Source organism: Pezoporus occidentalis, unplaced genomic scaffold (genome assembly GCF_034315485.1).
Source record: "Pezoporus occidentalis ecotype Australia unplaced genomic scaffold, CSIRO_AGI_Poc_V1 ctg12, whole genome shotgun sequence".
Taxonomy (NCBI): Eukaryota; Metazoa; Chordata; class Aves; order Psittaciformes; family Psittacidae; genus Pezoporus; species Pezoporus occidentalis.
Genome location: NW_026912994.1, coordinates 6609702 through 6637375, shown reverse-complemented (window position 1 = coordinate 6637375; position 27674 = coordinate 6609702). Strand labels below are relative to the sequence as shown.

Here is a 27674-nt window from a genome sequence, read left to right as displayed (position 1 = left end):
TTTCTCACTTCTGATCTTCATATTAAGTGAATATGATTTTTTAAAGAGGGACAGAACTTTATTCACAAAGGAACAGAAAGTGGTTATGGGAACAAGTAACTTACAGCAGTATGGGCAAAGCAGGAGCCCCTCAACTCTAAACACTAATATCCTTGACTTTGGCTAGCAGTTTCTTTACGTTTCAATTTAGCACAATAATCACATAGAGCAGGTACATGTCCCAGTTGTTAGCTACTCTGGGATGCATCATGTTAGAGCAGCATTATAGTAGTGCCTAGAGACTTCAGCTAAGAGCTACACTGTGTAACAGAGCTGCAATAAATACATATAAAGCAGTGAAAGAACGAGGAGGAAAAACCCATTTTAGTTTACCATGGCAAATAAAAGCACAGAGATTCAAGTTCCTCAAAATCTATGTCTAGAATGGAATCCACATCTCTCCTGAGTCCATGTCCAGTCTCCTAGTCAAAAGACAGGCTTGTGCTCAAAAGTGAAATCAAGTCCCAAGTGCTTTGTGTCTCTCTTTTCGAGTTTTTGTCTAAAGCAAGGATCAGAACCCTGATCTTAGTTTTTCTTCTTCACTCCAGTGAAATCTTCAGCTCTCCATGCATACAGCTTGGTGAGTGCATGATTTAAGAAGTTGGTATAGCTTCTCTACCCCAGGAGATGGGGCCTGGCTGTAAGAGTGTTTTGGTTTATGTTCTTAAATCTTCCCAGCAAAAAGTGGTTTAGGTATAAACATCAACTGGCCCACTGACAGGCAGTGATGCTTAGAAAACAATAAACTTGCACTGCAAGCTCCAATCCTCTTTTGAAGATTGACAATTGTTAATGATATTTATCTTAAAAGCAGATAGAAAATAAAACATCATCTTCTCTCTTTAGCAGATGATACAGGATTTTCTTAGAGATTTTTTACATAATATCCATTAAGGAGATTCAAGGCGTCCATTCTCTCAGGAAACGAGGCAACACTCATCTTTATAAGTGTAGGTGTCATTTAAATCAACCATGCTACTGGAACATGTCACTAACACTAATTCATTTTATCTCATGGTAGTCATATTTACGGCTGTGGGAAGGTTTAGTTGGTCTTAGACTTAGAAATGAATTTCAATTACATTTGAAATTATTTTAAATTCAGGCCCTAGCAAAGTAGTGTCTGTAGTACAGAAATTACTTAGAGAAATATTATTGGCTAGGTTCAACTAGATGATCAAAAAAGATAATTTTCTAATATTACAGTCCACATTATTTAAAAGAATACAAACCAGTGATAATGCAAACCTATTTTATGTTATTGGCAGTACCACATAAAGAAGACATATTGGCTGAAGTCCACTTGAGTTTGATTCACTCACGTTCAAGTCAGTAATGCCCTGATAGCCTTATTGTGTGCAGCCTGACCTGTGTCATAGCAGTAAGTATGATCTTATCCCACTGACACATCCATCATTACAGTGGGTCAGATTTTCCCATCTTCAGAAACAGAGGCTGAAAAGTAATGATAATAACTACTCTAATCTTTATGGTCATGGCAATAATGGTGAGCAGGTGGACAAAAACACCTCTGACTGTAATCTTACAGAAATCTTTGTGGCTTTAATCTATTGCTTTAAGAACTTATACAAGTATCAAATTTAATTGAAAAAATACACATTTATATTAAAAACATTCTTCAAAATGATTTGAAAACTCAGGAGAGTTTCTTTGATAAAATTAGAAAGTACTTATTGCAGAAACCTTATGCAGAAGTTGTCTACACTCCCTTCTATGCAATCAAAAGAGGAGGGAGAAACAGGAATTTTTGTCATGCAGTCAACCCACCCATCTAAAAAGGCTGGTGTCCACTCTGCTTTGGTGAGTTGAAGACTATCTAGTTATTAAAAGTATCTAAAACTGCATTAGTCTGTTTGGTCTTACCCGTTTCTGGCTGCACCGCACAATCAAGAAGGTCTCAATACTGTGCTCTTTGAGATAAGCGTTGCGTTCTCCTCCAAAGCCCAGCTCCACCTCATAGTCTCCATTGAGATAGTTCAGGGTTGCTTTTGTTATGTGGATGCGCCTTGAATGAGACAAGAGACAAGCCAGTTTTGTAGGTTCCAAAAAGTTATCACCTAAAAAGTCAGTTCCCCTCAGTGACAGGTTCAATGTACTGGAACAAATAAGCAATAAATTCCCATTTATTTAGCCATGCCACTCGCAAATGTAGTATGGGAGTTTCATTTATTTCAAAGAAAGCAGGCCAGGAGCTATCTTCTTAGAGAGAGGTGTTCACATTAAGCATCTTACGCATAGATTTATAAGCACCTCCTTAGATATAAAGCACTCATTCATTTTGCTCTAACATACAGCAGATACATATTTTTGGTAAAGACAGGTCCTTCACAAGGACTTGTCAACTCAGCAGGCAAATGCATATATTGAAGAGTTTATCTTTTTTGTTGTATCACATTAATCACTGTGGCACAAGAGTACCTTGTAAAGGTATCCCATCAAGTACCATAGTTTTATGTTTTTTTCCAAAGCAGAAAAAAGATGGAAAGGCACATAGAAAAATGTAACTTGGCAGCAACTTAGATGGTCCATACAGGGGTGAAACAAGGACCAATTCTGCTCCCTCACAGGAACGATTCAAAACAAAAAGCTGGTCTGAAACAACACTTCAGACCATACATATTCATACATATGGATATTCATACAATATGAGTCTATTCTATGTTTCTAATATCCATAGATAGCTGGGATGCTGTCCAGCAAACACTGTTAACATACAGTCACACCTCTTTGTAACCATGACCAGCTCTGCTAGTGTTTGCACAGAACTGCTGATTTCTGTTGCATCTATAAATTTTGTTTCCCAGAGAAGGAATTCAGTTCTTACCACAGAAGAATATGCTCATTTGGGGATTTTGTACACTTTCTGTAACCAGTGACATGTACACATGGAACAGAATAAACTTGGTAACATTTGTACATGCTTAAAACACTACATCCGCAGTTCATTTTACCTCGTCTTCCATTTCACCTCTTCACTGTGACATGTCAGACACAAAACAACACATGGATTAACAAGAAAGCTTTGATGAAGCAACTTACCCAGCTTTGCCCCCTGCTTCCATGTGGTTGGCTAGTGTAACGTCGTTGGACCACACATCAAACTGCCACTTCCTAAGGCCCAAGACCCCACAATGAACTCTCCCACTGTGGATTCCAACCCTCATGTTAACATTTACTCCTGTCACTTCCCGGACTAGTCTGAAAAGAAATATGTAAAAAAAGGACATCCCTAAGAACCATGGTTGTAGTTGGTGACACAAACTTGCATCCAGAACACCAAAATCCATAATAACCCGTAAATTATTCACGCATACGCATGGTCCTGCTGATCCACATCAAGAGGATAGCCAAACAAAAGCAGACCAGGTGTACTGTTCTTGGTTGCCCTGGTTGGTCAAGAAGAGACCCAGTTAGAAAGGGGAGCCCTTGGAGTTAATCCATGTACTCTGAACTCACAGTCAAGTTAACTTGTGAAAAAAAATCTTTCAGGCAGCACAGGGAATAAAGTGCTGGCCTCTGATTTCCATACCAAAGCTGGACATAACCTGCCAGCATTTAGCCTCATTAGGAGGTGCATGTTGCAAAGCGAAAAAGGAAATGATTTCAGAGATCTTAATTTATGTGTATGGCACCAAGCATCAGCTCTTCCATGGATGAAATATGATATGTATGTGAAATACCCCACTGCAGCTGGAAAGCCTGAATAGGGCTTATAGCTGCAGTCAGAGCAGCAAAACCAGAGAACCACATCTATTAGAGTCACTCCAAACAGGCAGCTACAAATACTCCCAGCTCTGATTTTAATGAGGTTTTGGATGCTCTGCTTACTCCCAAAATGACCGCTGAATACTTTGTGGGTTTTGCCCTTTTAGGGCAAAAGTTAACTTCAAGAGCCGTTCACATGAAAAATATATTTAGGAATGTGGGTAGGGGAAAGTCTTGATGAGGCCATTGGAACAACTCTGCTTCTTGTTACTGCTGATCACATCATTCCCAGAATGTCCATGTTTCACAGACAAATCACCTACATCACGTAGTACAGTCCTCTCCTTTATTAGTTCCTTGCAGTATGAAGCTGTACTTTATCAGGTTTCAACCTCTTTGGTTTTCAGGTTCATCTGGTCTTTCTAGATAACATCTTGAGGATGGGTAAGTCCTCCCAACTTCCTGACATGAACACAGATCTAATATTTATACTTTAGTTACTAATGAAAAAGAAAGATTAACGATAGACCAGTTCTGGACTCTAGTTCACTCTTCACAGTGTAATAGGCCCTTTAAAAGACTGTTCAAGATGACTCCTTCTGAAACAGCTTTTGCCCTCTTACAGTTCTTTTTCCTTACAATCCCTATCTTACGTTTTATTACCTACTCACTGAAATGACCTTCATCATTTTTATTAACAAGCAGCGGATTCTCTACCAGGGAAGGGAAGCTGCGTATGGGTAAGATGCCACAGGTTTACAGACTGAAAGAGTTCTAATCATGACACTTAGGAAAGTAATAAGAACTGGGGTAATAAAAATGCAGCTGCAGCCATAAACTTTGCAAGGGCAACAGCAGCTGCAGTGTGGGTAAAACACTGGGGAGGAAGGAAAAACATGTTGCATGAGTGCTATAAACCCTACTGCATTTTCTGCCAAGCCACTGACAAGTTAGTGACACAAGACCAGGGAAATTCTCCCAGCAGAGTTGTTGATGAGGTGACTTCCCTTAGACTTTGCAGCAAACAAATGGGCTTGGTTATCCTTTATAGAGAAATGAAATATCCCTTGTTTCCTTCCTGTTGGTTTTTTTTTTTTTTTGTTTATACCAGCAGTACAGTGAATATAATTCTATCTTTCTGATCTGGGGTGACACTCCCTGCTGTTATTGTACACAGATGAAATCAGGCTGCCGGGAGGACCCAGTGTTGGTGAAGCCTGCAATCAAATGTTCAGTAGCTATTGGTTACCTTAATTATGAAACCTCTTATCTTGATCCTTAGGGGAGGAGAAGGTAGGGGGGGAAGCAGAGGTAGTGAGAACAGAGACACCTTCCAGACTTATTAAGAGATAAGACTGTCAAATGCATTCATCATTCATCAAGTGGGAAACAAGTTTTAAAGGCTGCTGAAGAGCTATTTGTAAACAAACACCGAGTGCACTTCAATTCCATGTTAATTTCAAGGAAAGGTGGGCTGCAGTTAATCAATGAAGTCTAGATTTCCTGGTGTTACTCAGCCTTGTGGGGTATTACACAGCAATGTGTCAAGGTCTCCAGATTTCATCAGGCCAACTACCGCAGAAAGTGAAACTTTTCTGGGCAATGTACACAGTACATTTTTTGTAGGGCTGGTGGCTAAGATTTGCTGCTTCATGTGTTTGACAAGATACCTTGTCACCTGCCACTTAATAGCATCCTTTCAAGGGCTACTGAAAACAAGTTACTTGAAACTCCTTTTATTTTGCATTTTGGGTACAACCCCCAAAAGGAGACTGTTGCAAAGTAACAGAGTTTAAAACCAGGAAAATAATGATAGGAAGTCCTGATAGTGTACACTGTATACAAAGCAAGGGAATGCTGCTCAATGGGGTCTTCTGGGTGAAAATACTGGTTTTCAAACTATCTGTGTTATGAAAATAGGGCTGAAAAGTGTGGGTGCATATTCATTTACAGGATATACTGTATCACCCTCAGCAAATAGGTAGCTCTAGTTTTTATCTCAATGAAGTAGAAACTCCATCAAGTTACTGAACGGAATGAGAGAACTGCACAGAGATCTTCTACTTCTTTGTTGATAACACTGACACTTTAGAAGATGCTTTCATAAAAAAAAAAAAAAATAGAAGGGAAAAAGAAGCAGAGTCTCCGCGCAGCAAGGATGATGTAGATATTAAGGTCAAGCCACTTACCATCCAAAACTGACTGAATTTTGTGCTTAAGTTTGCCTACACTCAAGATGACCAAATAATTCTTTCCTCCCTGAATTCTGACAGAATTGGCCTGTGACAGCTCATGTTTGATGCAAATACTATTCATTATTGTCCACAATTCCCCAAGTAATATAACTAGATATGAGTCTCATATTTGCTACTCTGTAAAGACAGGTGTAGTCTGGACAAACACAGGACTGCTAACCTGACCTCAGGGGCAGGCAAAGCTTCAGATTAGATTTTTAAAAGAAAAAGATAAAGATGAGGAAGTAAGTGGAAATAAAGGAAAAAGCATCACGGATCTGTCCCAGTCTGTGCCACACCAACTTTATGGGTTTATTCAATAATTAATTTAGCTAAAATAAGAAAGCCTTCAACCTGACCTTTTTGGCCTAGGGTCACATGGGGAAGGATGTGGCAGATGTACCAGACAAGATTCTGAAACCAGACAAGACAGACCTTAGCAGAGGAATTACAGGGTTAGTAAAAAGCTGGTTTAAAGACAAGTAAGTGAAGAGTGACTGAAATTTAATGGAGTTATTATTAATCCTCTGATTTCATATTTCTGTAATTCACTGGAATCCTCATTTGGGAATGAGACTTCCAGTAATTGCAATAACCTTTGCCTTTCTCATCAGGAGATTGAGCTTTTATATCCCTGTGGCTGTAATGGACCCAAATGTCTGTCTTTCTGCCATCAAACCTTTACTTATTTTGTTTTCTTGTTCCAGATGGTCTCCCTTTTTTGCTGGCATCAGTTCCCTGGTTTGGCTACCTTGCTAATAATGTAAAGAAGACCTAACGGGAAAGAGAATCTGGTTCTTATTTGTTCCAAAATTCTCCATGGGGAATATAGAACTTACGAGATAGCCTCTATCATATCCATTCCCATTTCAACACAGCAGTGTGCATGGTCAGCTCTTGCTTCTGGTAACCCGGACACACAGTAATAGCAATCACCCAGGATCTTGATACGTAAACAGTGGTTCTCCTAAAATATAAATAAATTAACAAAATAATAATAGTGAAGGAGAGAGAAGTATTCAGTCTATATTCATGCTTGCAATAGCTTGCCTTTTAGGGCAGTGAATATTTACAGAAACCCAGTGAACCAGCACAGTATGTCATTCTTGCAACAGGATAAGGAAAAAAAATCAGAATTACAGTAGAAAACTTACAGCTGCTAGTTTATCAAATCTGGCAAAGAGCTCATTCAGCGTCATGACCAGCTCCTGAGCAGTGCACTGGGAGGCCAGACTTGTGAAACCCTCTATGTCTGCAAAGAGGATGCTTGGGAAAAGAGAGGGAGAGAGAAAAAAAACAGAAGAAAGTGTCACAAAATTTGTTGCTGATATTTCTGCAAGTTCTGGGGTATGCGGAGGCATATAGGGGTGTCCCAGACCTAAAGAAGCAAGGAGAGTAGCACCCCTAATGCCACCTTATGATACAACCTCTATCACATATAAAGCCCTGAGGGGCACAACCTCATCTGCTCCAAAGATTAGAAAGGGCAAGAAAATCCCACAGTCCTTTCATCCTCCTATCCCTGCCCCATGTCCAAAAAAATTTACAGAACACTGGGAGCTGGTATAGCTCCCATGATAATGCTATCGGCCATCGTAAACAACAAAGCACTCCTACACAATGACTGGATTAGCCCAGCTATAAAATCAACACTTACCCATTTTGTTCACATTCCTCAGCCTCTCGGCTCAATAACATCACCTGTGTCTTAACTCTGCTGCAGAAAACCACACTCCTCTGTCTGCTTCCCCTGCTGTCAAAGTACAGCCACAAAATAAAGCTCCTCTCTAGTGAATATTCTGAACTTGCCTACCTTGGCTTTGGTGTTCAGCTTCCATGCACACAGCCCAACCCCATGACTGGCAGCACCCTGTCTGGTACCTTGTGCCTGCAATGTTATAAATGCACAAAGCCAGGCACAATGGCACTGAGTGCTAGCAGGGCAAAGGCTTGGGTGCAGCAGGGCTGGCTCGCCATGCCCTAACACACTCACTGTCCTGGGGAAGACTTACCATCAGACTTTCATTCTCTGGAGAAGGATATCTACTCTGAATTACTCTACTCATGTACATGCTTCTCACTCATTGCTTATTTTTTTCTCCTTGGCTTCTAAAGGACTAGAGAAATTAAACCTTCCATTTGTACCACACCTTCCAGCTGGCTTAGCCCCTGAAACACTATAAAAATACACACCTATAGTGCTCAGGAGCTCCCCTCAGCAAGTCTGCAAGCAGGCATAACCCAACCTTCTGCCAAACAACAAGTACAGTCCTTGCCAGAGGAGGCAAACCCCTGCTACTGCAACAGAGATACGGAATCACTCCCATCCATCCAGGATGGACTGGGAAAGCCCTCTGAAGGCAGCATGACTGTTTTGAAAGCACAATTATTTGAATCACAAGTATTAGCAATGATTCTTTGGTTTCAATTAATCAATTTTAATGCTGTTCTGCAAAGATTATTTTTTTTTAAAAACTGGAAAAAGATTCTGTCTCACTGATAACTAGAACACGGAAAACATTGCTCTGAATTGCACACAGCCATTATGCTGAATTTAAAACTGTTCAGTAAAACAAGCACCAGACTATGTCTATGTAGATTTAAGATAAAGTGTACATATGCACATACATTTATATAACTATAAAATTCATAAGCTATACTTGTATATTGGAATGTTTATCAAGTAGTTGATTTCTTCTTCGAAGTTGATTATTGCATCAAGATGTACTTGAATAGGAAGAGAAATTAGAAGTGTAAATAACAAGCACTTTGGATTAGTTTATTTATTTTTAAATAAAACTCCAACATATTTTAGGCAACTTGCAGAGACTGTTTCCAGTTGGAATCCCCCTCAATGTCTTCAGACAGAAAGCAAAGACAACAAAAATATTTTCACAAGCATTTTTTTTTTTGCAAAAATCCTGAAACACATTTCAATTCTGGCATGCTTTTCTTATTTTCCTTCTGCATTTCAACTCCAATAAATCATCAACCAAACATATCACATTAACTGTTTCTTTGTAAGCAAGACAGAAGCTAAAATGTGCAAGAAAAAAGCAAGATAGGAATACAGTGATGTCTGAATCAAAATATACTTCTCCATTTTTTAAACACTTGAGAAAATGCACAAAAATAAATCAAAATTTCACCTATTTACAAATAAAAGTAAACCTCCAAAAGAAATACACTTGAAACCAACTGAAATCTTAAGGGATGTCTGTATTGCTTGCTAAGCAACTTAAGCATGTGTTAATATGTAATGTTCAAATAGGAAATGTCTCCAGTTCTTGTGGCAGTAACAAAATTCCTGTTGCAAGAATGTTCCTCTTCCAGCATGGGACAAATTGCAGATTCCCCATAGCCATATGTTCTAACAAGAGAAATAAAGAGCGATTACCCTGACATCCAGATAGTAACAGGTATATCTGAAAATACTACACAGGGATGCCCTAAACTTCCTCCTTATGCCTGAATCAGAAAAATTACTGTTAGCATAGCATCCTAATAAACATTCCCATTAATATCATGCTAGATAAATGGATCGTACATTCCTAGAAGTTAAATCATGGCAATATTTTCAACCAGGCAAATGAAATAATTAGCAAAGACCTATGGAGCTATCCTACTCACAGATTTATGCCTTTTCAAATTGGAACTACTTCATTAAACCATTTTCTCAAACTTGTAACTTTCGATGGGTGGCCAGCACATCATTGCTCTTTGTTCAAATTCAGCAGCTGTCTCCTTCGTCTTGATCCTTGTCTTGCACTTCCAATGACTGCATGGTTGAAGCACCTCAGGTAGCTCTCTGACTGATTTCTAGATTACTACAATTATAAGCACTTCAAAAGGGTTCATTATGAGAATAAAACTCGGAAAGGTTGCATGATGGGAATCTGAAATGCACTGCACATGAGCCCGTAGCAATACTGGGAAGTTAACACTGATGCCCCTATTAGGAAGCCAACATTTACTACATGATATGCTCTTCGGAATGAGCATTTTGTTTGAGGAAAGAGGAATGCATGAACCAATTTCAGCAAAGCCAGTTTGATAACTTTTGAGAGTGAAGTCAAGGAAAAAAGAAGTTTGATTCTATCTAAAGCAAAGCAATAAACTGCAAGTATTTTCTTAGATGCTGCAAGTCTTCTCACTTTTGAATGCAGACATAACACTTGGCAATAAGGGGAAGAGCTTCACCTGGCATGCCTTTTCCTCTTTATATGAAAATCTAGCTAGAATTGACCACATGTTAAGTCCTCTGCATGACTCAGTTTTTGCACACTTTGTGATTAACATGAAGGTATCTACCTGCATGGTCCATTCCCTCACCCTTCTTCCATGGCAACTAACCAAGTAATGCATGAACCCCTTGAAGCACCTGAGCATATTCCCTTACAGGCTTCAGACAGCTGTAATGCTTTGCAACCAGAGAGCAACAGTATTAAATAAGCTATCAGAAGACACTGCCTGGGACACATGGGCTGCAGGGAATGGAAAACCTCATCAGGGTACAGAAAAGACCATATGGGAGATGGCAGAGGACAGAGCAGTGATTTGGGAACTGAAGACAGAGTTGAAAAGACACATGCATAGCAGGAGACTGGAGAAAGAATAGCACATGAATGTCAGAGAAAAGGGCTCTTGCAAACAGGGGCTCAGACTGAAGCTTCTGTCCTCTGCTCTGAGTAGAGAACTCTGAAGGCCACTAAATCATTTTACTCCTCCTGTCTAATCTGTTCCCTCCACACACTCCTGCTGGCACTACAGTTCCAGCAGCAGAGCCAACAACCAGGCTAGTCATTCCCAACCCTGCTAATGATCCACAAAGGAGAAATGGGGACTCGTCTACATGGTGTTGTGCTATGCCACTTCTGTTCCTTTTGTTACTAGCCCTAGTAACCCTTAAATTCACCTTTCTCCCTATAAAATAACCAACACCTCAGAAGCAGCTAGGAAAAAGTAGATTTCTCATACAATACACATCAGGCAAGAGCACAAGATCCTTGTCTTGTGTTTAGTCAGAGTTTTTCTTCAAAAATAAAGCCCACTATAACTACTTACACACACAACATGCATACAGTGAGGTTGCAGAAGCATCTCCCAGTTCTGCCTGTGCATCTTGTCTACGCTGGGAGCCTTAGAGTTTAAACATACAGCTTCACCACTGCCCTTAAGTCCTCACTCCACACTTCAGTCTTTCATGTCAGACTACCCTTAGCAATGAAAAAATTTCATTAAAGGATGATGGCGACCGATGATTGTGAAGAAAGGCACAACTCAAGCCAACTATCTGTCAGTCTTCAGAGGGCAAGGCATTTCCTTGCTGGTGGGAGCACAATACCAGCAATAGCCCTTCCTTGTGCCAAAATGTGCAGTAAAGGACAGTGGTCAACAAAAGGTCAAATGAAATAATTATTATAGCTATAAAATATCATGAGATAACTAAGGCAGTGGTTTAGAAGTACTATTAGCTGAAGCTGACTGCAAGGGATTGACCACACAATCTGCAGCCTGGGCATCATCAAATATTATCAGTCCTGGGTCCCAGTAACTTCATCTGGAAGGCTACTGCTTTGTGGAAAAAACAGTTTAGCATGTCATCAAAATGTTGTAATGGCTTCAGAGCTTTTGGTATATTTTCCACTCTGTCACTGCCTTCAGATTTGCCATCTGATTGGGTTTTGTCCTGCAGTAACCAGGGTATGACCTCAAAAAAAACAAAAAAAAGAAGTTTATTTCTGGGAAAGACAGAGAAGAAAAGGAGAGTTATTAATTTTATATGGGTTTTATTATTATTTCTGTTTATTTTTGGTTGAAAAGTACCACCGATTGTATTGTACAGTAGAAGTGAATATTTTCTTAAGCTCCTATTTCAACTCCTATTTCCAGTAAGGTCTGGCTCAAGATTTCATATCTGTACAAGGCAAGTTCAGTTTTATGGCTGTTGCCCTACATGGCTCATGACACTGACAGGGAAGAAAGATGAAAGAGAGCTTGAATAGCTTCCAGAATCTACTGTCCTCCCCTCTGCTTAGGACCAGTCTGATACCTGCCTGCTCTTGCCCAAGCCCCACACAGGGGAGCGGGAAAGGTGAATACACAGACTGGAGTATCCCTATGCCACTGGCTCCTGCTGATTCCAAGACCCCGGGGCAGATGGGCAGCAGAGGGCATTCTGGGCATGCAGCTCTAGCTGCTGCTACCACTGGGATGCCAGTTTCTGCCTGAGCTTGGCCCTTAGCATAACCAGCACCATGACTGTAGACTGCGAGACCTCCATGAGATGGATGTCTGGATTCTTTTTTTTTGCAGTGCTTCACAGAGCTGCAAAGGCAGAGTGAGGTGAAATGGAGAGAGAAGCAACTAAGATGCAGAGCCATGAAGCAGAAATTCCCAAAATGTTGAGCTCAGCCTTCCCATTTTTTTGGTCTGTAATGCATTCACAGAATAGTTAAGATATACATGGACAGGCACCTCAGGTACCAGTAGGAGCCTCAGTGCAACACCTCAGCTTTAGCCTGCCCAGCTTGGGCTTCTTTCACAGTCTCTGCTCAGGTCCATCCCACTGCGGGTTGCTTGAAACTAGCTCCTGTAATTCAGGTGATGTGACTACACCGCTAACATACCCTGGGGCAGAAGCATCACAGGATCTTTTGGACAGCAAAGGAGAAGGCTCTTAGCAAGAGTGCAGGAAGGGAAGAAATGTCGGCAGAAAGCAAAGAACAATGTAAGGAGTAGGAAGAGATAAGAACCAGGAGGGAAACAGGAAACCCACATGAGATATCTGAAACCACACACACTTACAGAGAATGATTTTGAAGTGCAGCCTTAAATGTCTGAAGCTAATAGAGTTATCAAAGGAGTGACATGACACAGCCAGGTTCCCCTGCAAATGCAGGATTATACAAAATGCTAAATTAAATCATCAGTGCTTCTAATGTAAAAGCAGAAAACCAGTTGTGTTCTATTTTGAGACATGTGCGTGCCATGCACGCCAGCCACAACATAAATCAAGTAATTTCAAGAAACACAAACCCTATCACCATCACAACGGTAATGCCAGTCATGAATATAAACACCATGTGTTACTGGAAACTGAACACCACAGGCACTGCATGAGAAACAGAGCAAACCCCAGACTCGGTGAGCTTTTAATGACTCAGAAAAAACAGAAAGTGCATCTAACTGCATGTGAATCAAAGCATGGTATTTTACTGCAACGAATGCTACCTGTAAGAGAAGAAAAAGTTAATGTACTGTAATAAAATAATCATTGTTCACTAAATACAAGCATTCATGAGCAAAGCTGCAACAAGCAAAAGCCATTTGCTATAGACAGTTTACCTTTGTCAGGGATTTCACTAGGCTAATCAGTAAAGACAGTGTCTCAGGGTGCTACTGTTATTTTACAATAAAATACCAGTACGGTTATTGGTGTCGCATATCATTAAGTCATGCTATGAACAAGGAAGAAGAAAAAGGATAGATTGGAATGAAGATGGCAAAATCCTCACTTGAAGAGTTGGGCTGAGCCCTTAACACCAAACTACGTTTTCACAGAATCGTACAATGGTTGAGGTTGGAAGGCACCTCTGGATGTCATCTTGTCCAACCCCCTGCTCAAACAGGACCACCCAGAGCTGGTTACCCAAACTATGTTCAGATGTCGTTTGAGTATATTTAGGGTGGAAGCTTCTCTCAAGCAGCTTGGTAGATTAACCAATTTTTGCACTTGGACATCTGTTCAGAAGTCAGTTCCCTGACAGCACTGTGAGCTCAAAAGTTACTTTCCAGCTCCAGTGGCATAAACATAGTATTAAGTTCATCTAGAAGTTCTTAAAATAGACATGGCATCAAGATACACCCAGTCTCTCTTTCCCAGCTATAGCTACTTGGGGGTGGGATGACAAAAAGGTCCGCTATCTGCTTTCTCATCTACTTACCCTATATACACACAGGATTTCAGCTTCCAGAGGACATCTCACAATGCTCGTTTCCTCCTGAGTTTAATAGCAGCAACAACAAAAGGACAAACCAAAGCAAAGTGAGGACAAGTATGCAGCAGTGGCACAGTGACCACAGTCAGGCAGCATAAATGTGAGCAAGGGCAGCAAAGCCAACCTAAGGAGGGTGAAGTGACCCACACAGATCATTGTGTTGAGTGACAGCCCATTGACTGGTCCAGCAATGGCTGCAAGCTGCTTCCAGACTAATTCAGGTCTCAACATGACCTCACTCTTGCTCTCTGGGGATGACCATGGCAACAGGCTGAAGTCTTAGCCTTAGCGATGCAAAAAATGTTCTCCAGAACAGCAGGACATCAGACAGACTAGAGAATATTTTAATATTTTAATATTTTAATATTTTAATATTTCCTTTTCCTTCAGTCATGGGAAAAACCCAACCCCAACAGTAAAATGATACGCTCTTTCCTAAACTTATATAGTCTTTTCAGAGAAGATCCGTTTTATATTGGAAATCACCTATTGTTTCAAATGAGCCATGGCACTTCTGTGACACATCAGCTGGCACAGCTCTCCCGCTGGCACAGCTCTCCCTTGGGAAATGGGACTTCATTGTGCACCTTGATAGTGTTCCATCTTAAGATCAGTCATGCTGGCTCCCACTTGCTCAAGAAAGTGAGAAGTCATGTATGTACTTAAATGATGTGATAATAACAAAAAAAAAAAAAAAGCACACAAAATCCCTACAAAACCAAAAGTCCAGAAAAAATGTGAGCCTTTTCACTTGTTTCTTCACAGCAAAAGGCAGAAAGACTTCTGTCCCTCTTCCAAAGTAACCAAAAAAAAGTAAACCAAACCTGCATCCATATTTGAGAAGGTCACTCTGCAAAACCACACCAAGTGAAACTGGTAACAGTTAAAACCGACAAAGAAGCAGGAGACCAGGTGACTCACGGAGACACTGGTGTCAACCTGCAGACTGCCATCTGCAGAGCCACTGCATGATGACAGCAAGGCTCACTGCAAAGATATAAACTGCAGAACCCTGCCTTTACTTGATTTTCCCATGTTTGCTCTCAAATGAGTGTTACCAGAGGTTAGAACTGCCTGGGGGACTCAGCTGAGAGACGCACATCTCCATCACATACTCTCAACATTTGCGGTTGCAACTTTGTCTGTGTTAGCAATGTGCTCCTAGGAATGCCCCACTGAGAGTGTCTGACACTGCTGGCACTCAGGGTCTGCTGAGAAAAATGGCACCATGCTTTCCATCATACTCAGTGAACTTCACATTGGTGCCTGTGGTCTCTTCTTCACTGTCAATGCAGGAAATGAGAAGAAATTAAGATCCTGAAATCACCAAGAGAAGTGGAAGACTGCACCAGTCATACAGGGAAAAGTTTTTTCCATGACCTTTCCTTTGTAGTTTACAAGCATGAGTGGCAACCCCAGTTATTGGAACTTAGCTGTAAGCTCAGTACTCATTTTTTTATTTTAAACATGAAAAACTTGCTACCCTCTTCCTCTACATATCTTGAGTTAAAAGATTTTCCTATTTCATCAGGCTGTATTTAACCAGATTAATTCTTCACTGGAAACAGGAGTAATAAATAGCTTTTTGGGAAGAAAAACTATTTGGGGAAAGCAAAACAAACATAGATATTCAGTGGCTACTAGCCAAACTATAGGTGGAACATTATAGATGTGGTGAACATATTATAGATGTCTTTCAGATAAGTGGAAGCAATTTTATTACTCCATCATCGCAAGCCAACTTAGATGCCTCTGGCTGTTGAGCATAAAAAAGAAATCCAAGTGGCCTAAATGAGATTTCGGGTTATTAAGGAGGAGGGACTTCAGACGTTCTTCATGTGTCTAAGAAGGACTGGTGGGAATGTGAAATTTTTTCCAATCATTCTGGTCAGGGGGAAAACTATGTAAATGATAAATATGCCAAATCCATTCCAACTCCAAGGAAGTTTAGGAAGTCAAACTGAAGGACATACATGGCCTTTTGCAGAAAGGCACAAAGGAACCATGCATACTGCTGACCCTGACCATGTGTCTTTGCTTTGTCTCCAAGCAAGCCCAGACTCACCCTTGTCTGCCTGACCAATGCAAAAGAGTTGGCAGGTCTGTCCAAACTGGAGCTAGATCCAGCCCGCACCAAAATAAATCAAATTAATTTGTCCCACAAGACAGCCTGAAATCCAGGCTGTCTGGATTTAAAACTGCATATAAAACAAACGAAAAAAAAACCCATATTATTTTCTGGCTTTCAAACTTCAAGCACGCGTTTTTGCTGTGAGCATTCTTGCAGACTGTTTTCTGGCATTAGAGCAATCTCTGATGTCAAAATTCTGCCAAAAATGAAGAAGAAAAATACAGAGTTAAGAGAATTCTTTAAGAAGGGACTATCTATTACCACTACAGGTGTAGGAGTCTGGCACTATTCCTCCCTGCCCCTCTTCCAGAGAACAACTTGCAAAAGTGACTGAAGCCATAAAAGCAAAACAGGAAAGAGAAACAACAAAAAAAATTACATATTAAACCAAAAGACAACCTGCTGCATAGAGGCTGTGTGCCAGGAACCAACCATTTATCAGTGAAGACAACAGGGTATATATAAATTTTGGCATAGACATATAAGTTTCACATGTATATCCTGGGAAAGGCACATGGGATAGATATTGAGTAAATTGCATCTAGCCAGGTTTGGGATGCTTTCTGTTATATATTGCTCAGGAGTTTGTCTTTGATGATGAAACAATGAGCTCTACATAGCTGTGCAAATTGCATTCAGCCTGTTCTTTTCTGGTATCACGGATATTCAAACAACAATGCTTTTGTACTCCCTAACCCAAAAGCTGCAGTAATTCTGCATGCAGTGGTCATTTCCTAACCTTACTTCTTCCTCACTCTCTCAATTAGCTTATCCAGGGTCCTGTCCTTTTGTGATATATTTACTCTGCAATTTTGGTAAGCCAGGATCTTCCCTCTGGAAAGTCACTACAGAATGAAAACATTACATTAGTATATAAATGTCATATAAATAATTTAAAATATTAAGGAACAACTACATCTTTCCTACAGTTACCTCATTTTCCCAAGGAAAGTAGGTACCAAAATATATAGACTGTTTCATGGGTAAGCTGAGAATGGACAAGTGATGTCCATCCGTATGCACAACTACCATCCATGTTTGGGAGCTTACTAGATCAATAATACTTAAAGTGGCCATTCGCTGGGAAAACTGATTGCTGCAGACTAGGAACATGAGTCTTATCACCCTTTTTGGAACAGCCAATGTGAGCTGACTCACTGCTTTCTCATTTCTATACTTCCAAACGTAATCGAGCAATTGTGTTTTCAAAATTACACTGATGAAACTGCAAAGAGAAATGGACCAAAAGCATTCAGAGAAATGTAACTTTCAATGCTTACTTCATGATGGCCTCTTTGCTGAGAAACACCAATGTGACATCAGTGAAAGAGAACTTTAAAATGAAGACATAATCCTGTGTTAGTTATTCTGCAAGGTAAAGTGGCTGGTCAAAGAAAACAGAACAGCTCATTAACTGAGGGACCAACTTGTTATTAATTAATAAACCTGATAATAAATTTCATAAGAAAACACATGATGCTCTCAGTGAGAAGGGAGATTGGCTGTAAAGTCAGAATTAAATGAAAAGGAAAAAATCCTGCAAGAAATTGAACTCATCTGGTTATTGTACACTACACTAATAATCCTTACCTGCTAAGAACCAGTAATTTATAGGTATCTTCAATTCATCAGTAAAATTCTCCCAGCTTCATGAGGGCTACAGTTTAAGGGATTTGTTTCCTTTTTAAGATGTGATCTACCATCACATCGCAATTGATCAATTGCACTTGAACCTATCTTTGGTTGCCTTTGGTGACACAGAAAACTCCAGCTGCCATGGAGTAACAATGTAAATGTAATGAAATTCTGTACAATCAATATCAGCAGTAAAAACATTCCACCTTAGAATACAGTATAGGTGAGCTCCCTAAATGAGCAGTTCTATGCAAAGATCATCCTTGAACAGGGAATATTAAATTCTATGCACCTGAAGTATGTTAGGGACTGACATACTTCATACTCCAAATACTTTACATATGTCCATTATTTTACAGACAGTAAGCAGTGTTAAATCTACTTTATGGCATTCGGATTATGTATTATAGGAAAACATTTACACCACTTTTGGTTTATTATGTTGGTCAAGATACTAGCTATCAAGACACCTCAAGTCTGATATTTGGAAGCCCATCATTTGATTCTGTGACCAGTTACATAGCTGGTTCTATCTCAAATTTATTTCTTTATAAAATAAAATGGACCATTATATCTCTTTGAATATGAAGTTTTCAAACTGGCATTCAGCAACTGTTGTAATGTTATAACTGGTGCTAGAAAAGCCATGCCATTTTGCAAAGACAGCAGTATAGTATAAAGAAAATACATAAAGGAGCTCAAGGTCATGGGGGAAAAACATGGCAAAGCAGGATTGTGAATCCTGGCCTTACGAGTCCAGGGAAGATGCACATAAAACCTATTCCTGAGATGCTGGAGCAGGAGCGTGGTGAGACAGGTCTGCCCACTGCACATGTTAAGACTTTTTAACTTTCCACTGAAACTCCAATCAATGGTTTCTTCTCATACTGAAGCAGGCATAACATTTTAACTTGACTTCACAGAATTACTGTAATTGCCACCACCAGAATAATAGATCTTCATAGAAAGAAATGGCTTCTCTCTTGCATTTTCCATTGGAAAATTTAATTTCTGTGTTAATGCATTAAGATATTTCACTAAGCCATTTGTTTGCTATTCTCAATATTTGCAAAATATCATCTCCAAATGCAGTTCTTGTAAATAGTTATTAGTTTACCAATGAACTAATGCCAATAAAATCAATAGAGGCTGACCAGGTCTTTTCTATAGCATAGAAAGGCACCTTAGAGACCATCTAAAATATGTATTATGGTAATGTGTCTCAGACCATAAAAATAAGAGGAAGGTTACTCTGTCAGATCTTTCTACAGCTATGCAAAACCAGTCTAGCTAATTTCTGTTTACCTTCTATGCCACTACAGCAGCAGCAATTTTGGCTTGAAGACTAAAAACAAGAAAATGAAATAAAACGCCTAGCATTTGAAAGGATGAGTTCAGTTCAGCTCAGAACAGCGGGTGTCCCACCTTCAAAACGTTTCTGCATATTTATCCATTATGTATACCATGAAACCACTACTTCCAGCAAGGATTGAAACCAGAGGCACAACTTGCCGGTGTCCCAACATCACGGTGGCCTGTCAGGAAGCCCCATGAAATGCAATTAAAGTGCCATGGAAGCCTTGTGCCAATCTGAAGGCTAACACAGCTGGCAACAAAATTGTGGCTAATGAGTCACAGAACAAACAGTTTGGGACTTTCCCTGTAGGGGGTTCAGGAAAGCCAGAATTAAATTCACTTGCAGAGCTGGAAGAAGTTTGAAAAAAACTGTCTCATGTGAAATGTTTTATAGAGTATGTATGCTAACAGCAACACTGCTTCTGTCGCTAGAACAGATGCATTCAGGTTTCTAAACAGATACCTTGGATTATAATCATTTGCTCTTGCAGGTAGGAGTAGCCACGACTGTAGTAAAGTGTTTCTAAAACAACCTATCTGTGCTCTCCCTTAGGGGGCTGTACTGTAACTGTACGAATTAAGGTGGTACAAGTTTCCAGCATGAGCAGGGCCCAGGGCTGTTAGGCAGATCCACAGCAATGGAGAGGGGAGCAACAAACAAAACACAAACTGTAAAGATCTTTGAAAAACTGGAATTTGCAAGATGAGCACTGAGGCAAATAGCAGCTGTGGTATTTGATGTTTGTATAGCTGGTTTTAATGCTCCTATAGCTCAGATATGAAGAGATGATTCTCTGTTCTTAAGTACCAAGTCACTCTCCGGAAGTCTGAAAATGCTTAGCAGAACTACTCTGTTTCTTATATACCACAACAAACAAACTTGCAAAGGAGCTGGATTCTAAAAGCCAGCGCAAAGAAAGAAAGGAAGGGAAAAGCAGCAGCAGCCCACACAGCATCAAATGCTGCTAGGCTCAGTGCTAAGCAGCAGATGATTCTTACTGAATAACTGCCCCAGATTCTGCAAACAATACAGAGAACAAAAATAGAAACCCATTTACATATTGCTCTTAATAACTTTATTTATAGTGTCACAGCAAGAGCACAATAACTGCAGCCACGGCTTAACTTGAAAGCCATTCACTGGGAAAGAGTCAGACAGATACTGTTCTCTCAGTTCTCATGCAACTGAAAAAAATCCTGCTGACAACACTCAGTCACCAGAATCCTCACAAACAGAACCAGAAAAAAAGTTAACAGCAAACAAAGGAGAAAGTAAATCATCCTCAGGAACCCACTAGCCTCTGCCGCTCTTGGTTGCTTCAGACATGCTGTGGTTAATCAAGGATCTGAGGCTAGAAAACTCAGCAGATAAATTTTCAATTCAGTTTGAGTCTCATGGTAGCATCTTACAGGAATGTTTGACTGGGTTTTGGGGGGTTTGGTTTTAGTTTGTTCTGCTTGCCCCCTTTTCTTTTCCTTTTTTTTTTTTTTTAATTAAGAAATAAGGACAGGGCTCAGGCTAAGTCAACAGCTACAATAAGAAAGGATATGTGTCCAGCATTTAAGAATATCCCTACCATATCCAAATCTTTGCTGGGAGCCTATAGTCCTGCCAGATAAAATACCAATGGCCTGTCACAACAGACTGCCACATTGTTAAGGAACAGAAACCTACATAGAAATCTGTATCCTTGATTCCTTAGTGTTCTACAAGTGCATGTTATAAAGTGAGAATGCAAGTGACGAAAACTCTCTTAAGACCCTTTGCCTGAGAAGTGAGAAAACATGGACCTGATTTTATCTCTGCCTGAATCCAGCTTGAAGTGGATGACAGGCTGTTTTGGTTTGGGAACGGGGGTGCCCTCAGGACCTTGTGCTGCAGCTGCTCATTACATATAAAATACCCTGAAAAATTAGAAGCAGAGACAACAAGCATCCCTCTCTGCCCTGCTGATTGCAGAGTGTTCCATGACATAGGACACTGGGATTCAAGCTGCTGCTCCAGGGTTTTATTCTTTCATATAAAAAATGAAACAGAGTTAACAAAAGAGAATGAGGATGCCTTCTTTGGTTAGGGCCTCTCCTAAAAGATGTGGCCTCAAATGCCCTCTAGCACACAGGAAAAACAAATCTGGATAACCTCTACTGCATGTGGAGCCTCTATGCTCCCAGATGAGCATGGCATACTTCATCACTGTTGTCTCCTCAGATCTTCACTACCTCTCTGTTTTACTCTCTGCTACCTGGATTGTCAACTGAATTAATTAATTTCTCTGGGCTGTCATTTTAGTGAGGGACAGAAAGATGCCCATTTGGCATGTCAGCCCAGCTGAAATGTAGCACTAATTCCCCCTGCAGATACAGCCAGCAGTCACGAGATGTCCCGAGCACAAAGAGCGTGTGTGTTTATGGACAATCCCTGCTTGCTCCTTCTTCGTAATTCCTTTGCAGTGCAGGCAGGGAAGAGCCTTCAAAGTCTAGTCATTACAACATTTCTGTAACAGAAGCCAGGCATTTCTGAGCTCTAATCAGCCTCACTACCAAGTACAATTAAAGAAATTGCTTTCAATCTCAGCTTCTCCATTCCCCAGCCCATACTTTTGTTGTGAGGCCGACTGGTAGCAGGGGATACTTACACAAGAGTTTGAGTGTAAGGCACTAAAAATGCAAGGATGTGTTTCTAGGCAGCACCCGTTATCCAGCAAGATGACTTGTATTTGTTCAGTTATTAGTAATACAATAAATTCTGTATCTGATATATGTAATGTAAAAATAAAAAGCTGTGGGACATGACAGACCAACAAAATACAGCTTTTATGTACTCCACTAGAAATCAATCTGCAGGAAAAATAACCTAAAAAATACACAAAATGCATTTAAATAAGGCAGTATATGTACGTATTTAAGTGAAATACACTGATCTAATAAATGCTAATGAAGTCCATATTGGACTTCTGCATTACAAAAGTGTAGTCCTGGATGAATCTCAGTAGGCATGCCATTTTATACTGGATGAATACTCCTATGATGCTCTCAGAATCAGAAGTCCCCCAAAAGTCACGTTTCATCCTCTCTCCCCCTGCCATTCCCCTCTTAACCCACCCCTCCCATCCCCCCCACCCTCCCAAGTTGTTTTTAAGCTTTCAGGAGACATCTTATTTTCAATTTACTCCTTCCACCTTTACATACTTCCAAGGAAAAGCTCAACAGGCAAGTCACATATGCAATTCCATGGTTTCTGGGCTTTGCAAGAAATTTGTAATCTCTTCTGATTTCAATTACAAAACTTTATTCAGTTTGCAGCTGACAATGGCAAAGAGTACTGGATCTTAAAAGCAGAGTATCACTTGCCATTTATATTCTGTAAAGCAACTTTGTCTCTGCATTAGAGCTGTCATCCTAAACTGTGACCTGCTGGACACTATTCTGCAGATTCTTAAGGAAAAAGGCAAGGACGATGTAGGTATTTTCTCCTTTTTAATTGAAACAAAGTTGAACTATTAAATCAAAAGGTCTCTTTTTTTCTCTGCCCTGAAAAGAAAAAGAATCTCACAAAGGGGCTTATAGTAGTTCTGAATGCAATCCAGAACAAAAGGTTCCAAACAAAACAGAATAATACTATTTTTATGGATCAGCATTTGGCTTCTGTTGAAGCTTGATCTGTAACTACAATTGCTCGAGTTCCCCTGAGCAAAAGCCAAACTTTTGTTTGCTTTGTTCTACAAATTGATTCTTACTAGCTTATTCTTTGGAAACAGCCACAGCAAAAAGCAGCAGTGCATTGGTGTGCATGCTCCCAAGGTTGGAGGCTCTCTACCAGAACTACTATGGCACATAGCTGTTCTCTATCTAAAACTGCATGCATCTGTTTTCCATTCTCTCATCTCCTTTCCTCCAATCATTACTAGCAATTGCTAAATTTGCTCCTTACTTTTGAAGGTTTTTTGGTCCTTCCCGTCTTTTTCGCCTACCTCCCCACCTTACAAGTATCTCATCAGCTATGCAACTTAGGTCTCTTGTCTCCTTCATGGTCCAGAATGTTATAAAGCATCTCTTCATATTGCTGCTGCATTCAGCACTGATGTATGGGTTTGACAGGCCTTGGAGATAACAGAAATGAAGTAGCTGTCAAAAGAAGAAGGGTTGTCCTAATAACCTCCTATTAGCAATACATTCCCCACAATGAGTAGGAAAATGCAGTATTATCAGACTCTGCAAAAATCACACTTAAAGTTAAAAAACCCACCCAAACCACCACCACCACCACAACTATTCCAAACAAGTAAGCCAACATGGTAAATCAACAAACTGTCACTAGCATATCACTGCCTCACACATTCAACCTTCCTGTTCATATGAGAGGGCAAGTTGTGCTTCCAGATGCTCTGCACAGTACTCCACAATGCTCTGCACTGATAGGGACAAACAGGCATTTACAGATGACCTCACAATTGAACAAATCCGTGGTCATCCAGCCTTCTGCATGCTACTTACTGGGAGATCTCTGCAATGGGAGGGTAGGAGACAATATTTTGCTTGTAGCCACACAGATTCAAGTTTCACAAGCAGTCACTACAGTAGGTTTTTGGGCTAGGGGATCAGCTTTGTAGAACTGGAGTTAAGGGAGCTGATTACAAACCCTGATGATCTTCCTATATATTTAAAGGGATTCATTTAGGAGTTTTCCTCAAACAGGGACATTGTTACTGCTCAAAAACATCCTTAGAATTCTCAGTGCCTTTGAGAACCTCTGATATTTGCAAAACACACATATGGCAACCACAGACAAAGATCCCTGCTGGCTGTGGCATCAGGGAAGATATGGAAGATAATATGTAAGCTCAACATGAGCTGGCAGTGTGCTCTTGCAGCCCAGAAAGCCAACCGTATCCTAGGCTGCATCAAAAAGAGTGTGACCTGCAGTTCAAGGAAGGTGATCCTGCCCCTCTACTCTGCTCTTATGGGATCCCACCTTCAGTACAACATTCTGGGGCCATCAATGTAAGAAGGACATGGAGCTGTTGGGGCAAGTCCAGAGGAGGGCCACAAAGATGATCAGGGGACTGGAGCACCTCTTCTATGGATACAGGCTATGAGAGCCAGGGTTGTTCATCCTGGAAAAGAAAAAGCTACAGGGAGACCTTAGAGCAGCTTCCAGTAGCTGGAAAGAGAATTTTTACAAGGGCTTGTAGTGACAGAACAAGGGGGAACTGCTTCAAGCTGAGATAAGGTAGATTTAGGTCACATATTAGGAGGAAATTCTTCACTGTGAGTGTGGTGAGACAGTGAAACAGATTGCCCAGAAGTTTTGGATGCCCCATTCCTGGAAGTGTTTAAAGCCAGGCTGGATGGGGCTTTCAGCAACCTGGTCTAGAAGGTGTCCCTGCCCATGGCAAGGGTTTTGAACTAGATGATCTTTAATGTTCCTTCCAACCCAAACAACCCTATGATTCTATGCTAATCCTGTATTTTGTTTGCTTTTTAAAGTGTATCACAGATACACTCTTTCCAGCTTCTGAAGACTATTTGCAAACTTCCAAGTCCTCAGAACCTACATGGTCTTACAAATTCTTGTTCCCTCCATTTAAAAGTATGGGTATCTTTCTAGGACTGGGTAACAGAAACACAAATGGACATAGAAAAAGTTCCATTTTTTAAAAAGAGCACCTCTACCATTCCACAAGCCCAATGCCCTACCAATGGTGCATGTGTGCTGAAATTCATTTAACCTCTTTGGTCTTTTGCTTCCTTTACTGTTTTGTGCACTCTTCTATTGCTTCTCATTTCTGTTAGCTCTGTTTCTGAAACAATGTGTTTGTAGCCCATTTTCTTATAGAAACACCATTTAGGGAATTATGCAGTCCGCACAGCCAGTATCAGCTGCTTCCTAACTTTTTAACTACTTAGTTTCAAGGGAAATTAATAAAAAAAGAGTTTAAAAATATACTATGACTTTCAATTACCGGAGGACATAGACTCAAGTGCAATGCACCAACTTGATCCACAGGATATCAGACCACTTCAGAGTTCTTCTCCAATAATTGGTTTCAGCTTTTGTCTCCCCTTTCTCATTTATCCAGTGTCAAAATTATATATAAACCAGTGAGAACAGATGCACAAATTAGCAACAATTGTTGAGGGATATAAATATAGCATAAGACAAGAGAAGTTAATCCATAACATCCAATCCTGTGCTTGTTTTACAGCTTCTGTAAAAAAGCTTTAAATAGTTTCACAAAGTTCAGTGTGTTACAGAATAAAAAGTTTAATTGACTTTTGCTTTTCAGTCATTATAGTCTAAGGAGGGAAAAAAAAGGTGGGATGATTTTAAGAAGAACCTCTTCAAATGTTATATAAACTCAATGTTCTTAAAACCACTTTTCATGTTAACTACATGACAAAGTAGTTCATTACCTGAAATTTAACCAAGTCTTTACAAGAAGAAAGCAAGTCTGTACAAGCAAGTCGTTACAAAAGTGAAGTTTTGGTCAGGGAAGACTTAATTTTTCTTGTCAAGGTTACTCCAGAACAGAGAAGACTGGAGGTGGATTAGTTTGCTAAACAGAATTTGATGCATTTTTTTTTACTGTAAGTTTGATACATTTGGTTTTACTATCAGACCAATCATCAGACTTACATTTATTAAAAAAATAATTTATTTTTAGTACTATTGAGAAAAAAAAAAGAGAATCCAAATCACCTTGATGTGTTAAAATACTGCTCTGTAAACTTCTGCAGGCACCTTCATTATTCTCTCCAAATTACTATTCACAGTATTTCATCATTAAAACATCTAACACTTCAATCCATCACCCTGTGAACTTCACAAACCCTTGTGTAAACTCAGAATAGCAGGGTGTGAATTATACATCACAGGCCTTTCCTAATTGCTGATGGCTTGCTGGTGGCTGCAGATCTGCTGTCACCTGGCATGCTGCACTTCTGGGATGTTATATTACAACACACATTTTAAGCAATGCATCCAGCAGGGTGTCTTGCAGCCAGTTATTTAATATGTTTTGCTCTTCAGAGGGTACAAGACTCTCTTATGCCCCTGAAGACACCAGGAGTTCCCAGTAGGGACCAAAATCAAAACATACTCCCAGTTCAAAAAGAAAGATCTGCAGACAGATTAACATTGACACATGTTACGAGGTATTTGTTATTTTTAAAGGGTGCTGTGCACATGCATAGAGAGGTAGATTTGATAAAATGTATAAACCTGCTCTATTCTTTGGCTTAAAAGTTTTCAAGACTGAACCATTGACACAAATATATTGTAAAGAGGGAGTGCTCCTGGATTGAAACACCCCATTTAATATTAACGGCCAGACTTACTGCACAGCTTTGATGTCAAGTTCAGGAGTAACCATGGCTGCAAAATAAGCAAATTTCTCTACATGCGGATTTTAGCTTGAACGCCTTTCTCCAAAAGACACGGATTTTTCCTCTCAAAATGAACAAATTGGATAAAAAGAGTCAAGTGATTAGTGGTAGAAAAAGCAGAGTATGGGTTTCACCCATAGGTGAAGCCTACTTCCACACTTCCTAAAAACTATTGCTAGCCTGAAAAAAAAAAAATGAATTACATTTTATGGAAAATTAAAAAGCTGAGATTCATGCCAGGAAGACATGGGTGAAGTTCCCAGAGCTGGGTCTTCAGAGGGAAACAGAAAAGTTTCTATGTAGGTAAAATTCACTGCTGTCATTTGGGGAAAAGTGTAGGAGTGCTGATTATTTCCCTCCTACTCACTTTTCCCAGCTTAAAGCCTCAATCAAAAGTTATGGCAATCAAATGCAGGAGGTCCCTGCACCCACATGAAACCTACGGTTTTCCCCACCTGAAAGCAGAAAAAGTAGAAAGCAGAAAAAGTAACTTTCTACTGCTTTTGGACATGTGCCTCAAATAAATGAAAGTAGGTAGAGGTTTTGATAAAACTTGATGCTGAGAAACAACCAGCCAACCACACTCACATTTTGGGAAGAGATCTGACTTCATGGACTGGGAGGGAGAGCAGTACCAGGCAGCAAGACACAGATAAAACCTGCTCTTGGGCTTCTTCCTGCTTAATGCTGCTTTTCCTCATCTTCAAACATAACCCATTAATTTCCTTTCTGCCTCACCCCCAAAAGGGAATAAGTCAAGGAGGGAGATGAATTATACAGTAAATATTAAAAAAATTTACTGCTCATGCCCTTTCCTGACAATGAGGCCGCCCATAGAAATGAAAGCTACATAAACTTTGGTTGAGAAATTTGGAGAATCTTTGAAAATGTCCATGGAAAAACTGTCAGAAATGTACACACGCCATAACATAGTTTAATTTATTAAAGATGGTAAAATTAAACTGGTTTCTTCTTCAATAATCTCTCATGAAAAAGCATGAAAATAGAATCAGGATGAGCTCCTGAACTAAACCATCTCACTGGTGAAACTACCTCCAAATGCAAGCCGCTGTCTGACCTAGGCTTGGTAGGATACACCTTGTTATAAACCCATTTAGTATTTCAAAAGCACTGTTAACAAGCCCCAAAAAACCCAGCCTCATGCCT

General features: G+C 40.1%; 1 protein-coding gene across 1 annotated transcript in view; it reads right to left on the bottom strand.

Moving 5' to 3' along the window:
- ADCY5 (adenylate cyclase 5) overlaps positions 1–27674 on the bottom strand; it is a 221261-nt gene that overhangs the window by 53732 nt on the left and 139855 nt on the right. The window contains exons 4-7 of the mRNA XM_062607077.1: positions 7154–7265; positions 6839–6966; positions 3100–3258; positions 1924–2065 (exon numbers count right to left, since the gene is read on the bottom strand). Coding sequence (XP_062463061.1) covers positions 1924–2065; positions 3100–3258; positions 6839–6966; positions 7154–7265 — 541 coding nt within the window. The remainder of the gene's footprint in view (positions 1–1923; positions 2066–3099; positions 3259–6838; positions 6967–7153; positions 7266–27674) is intronic.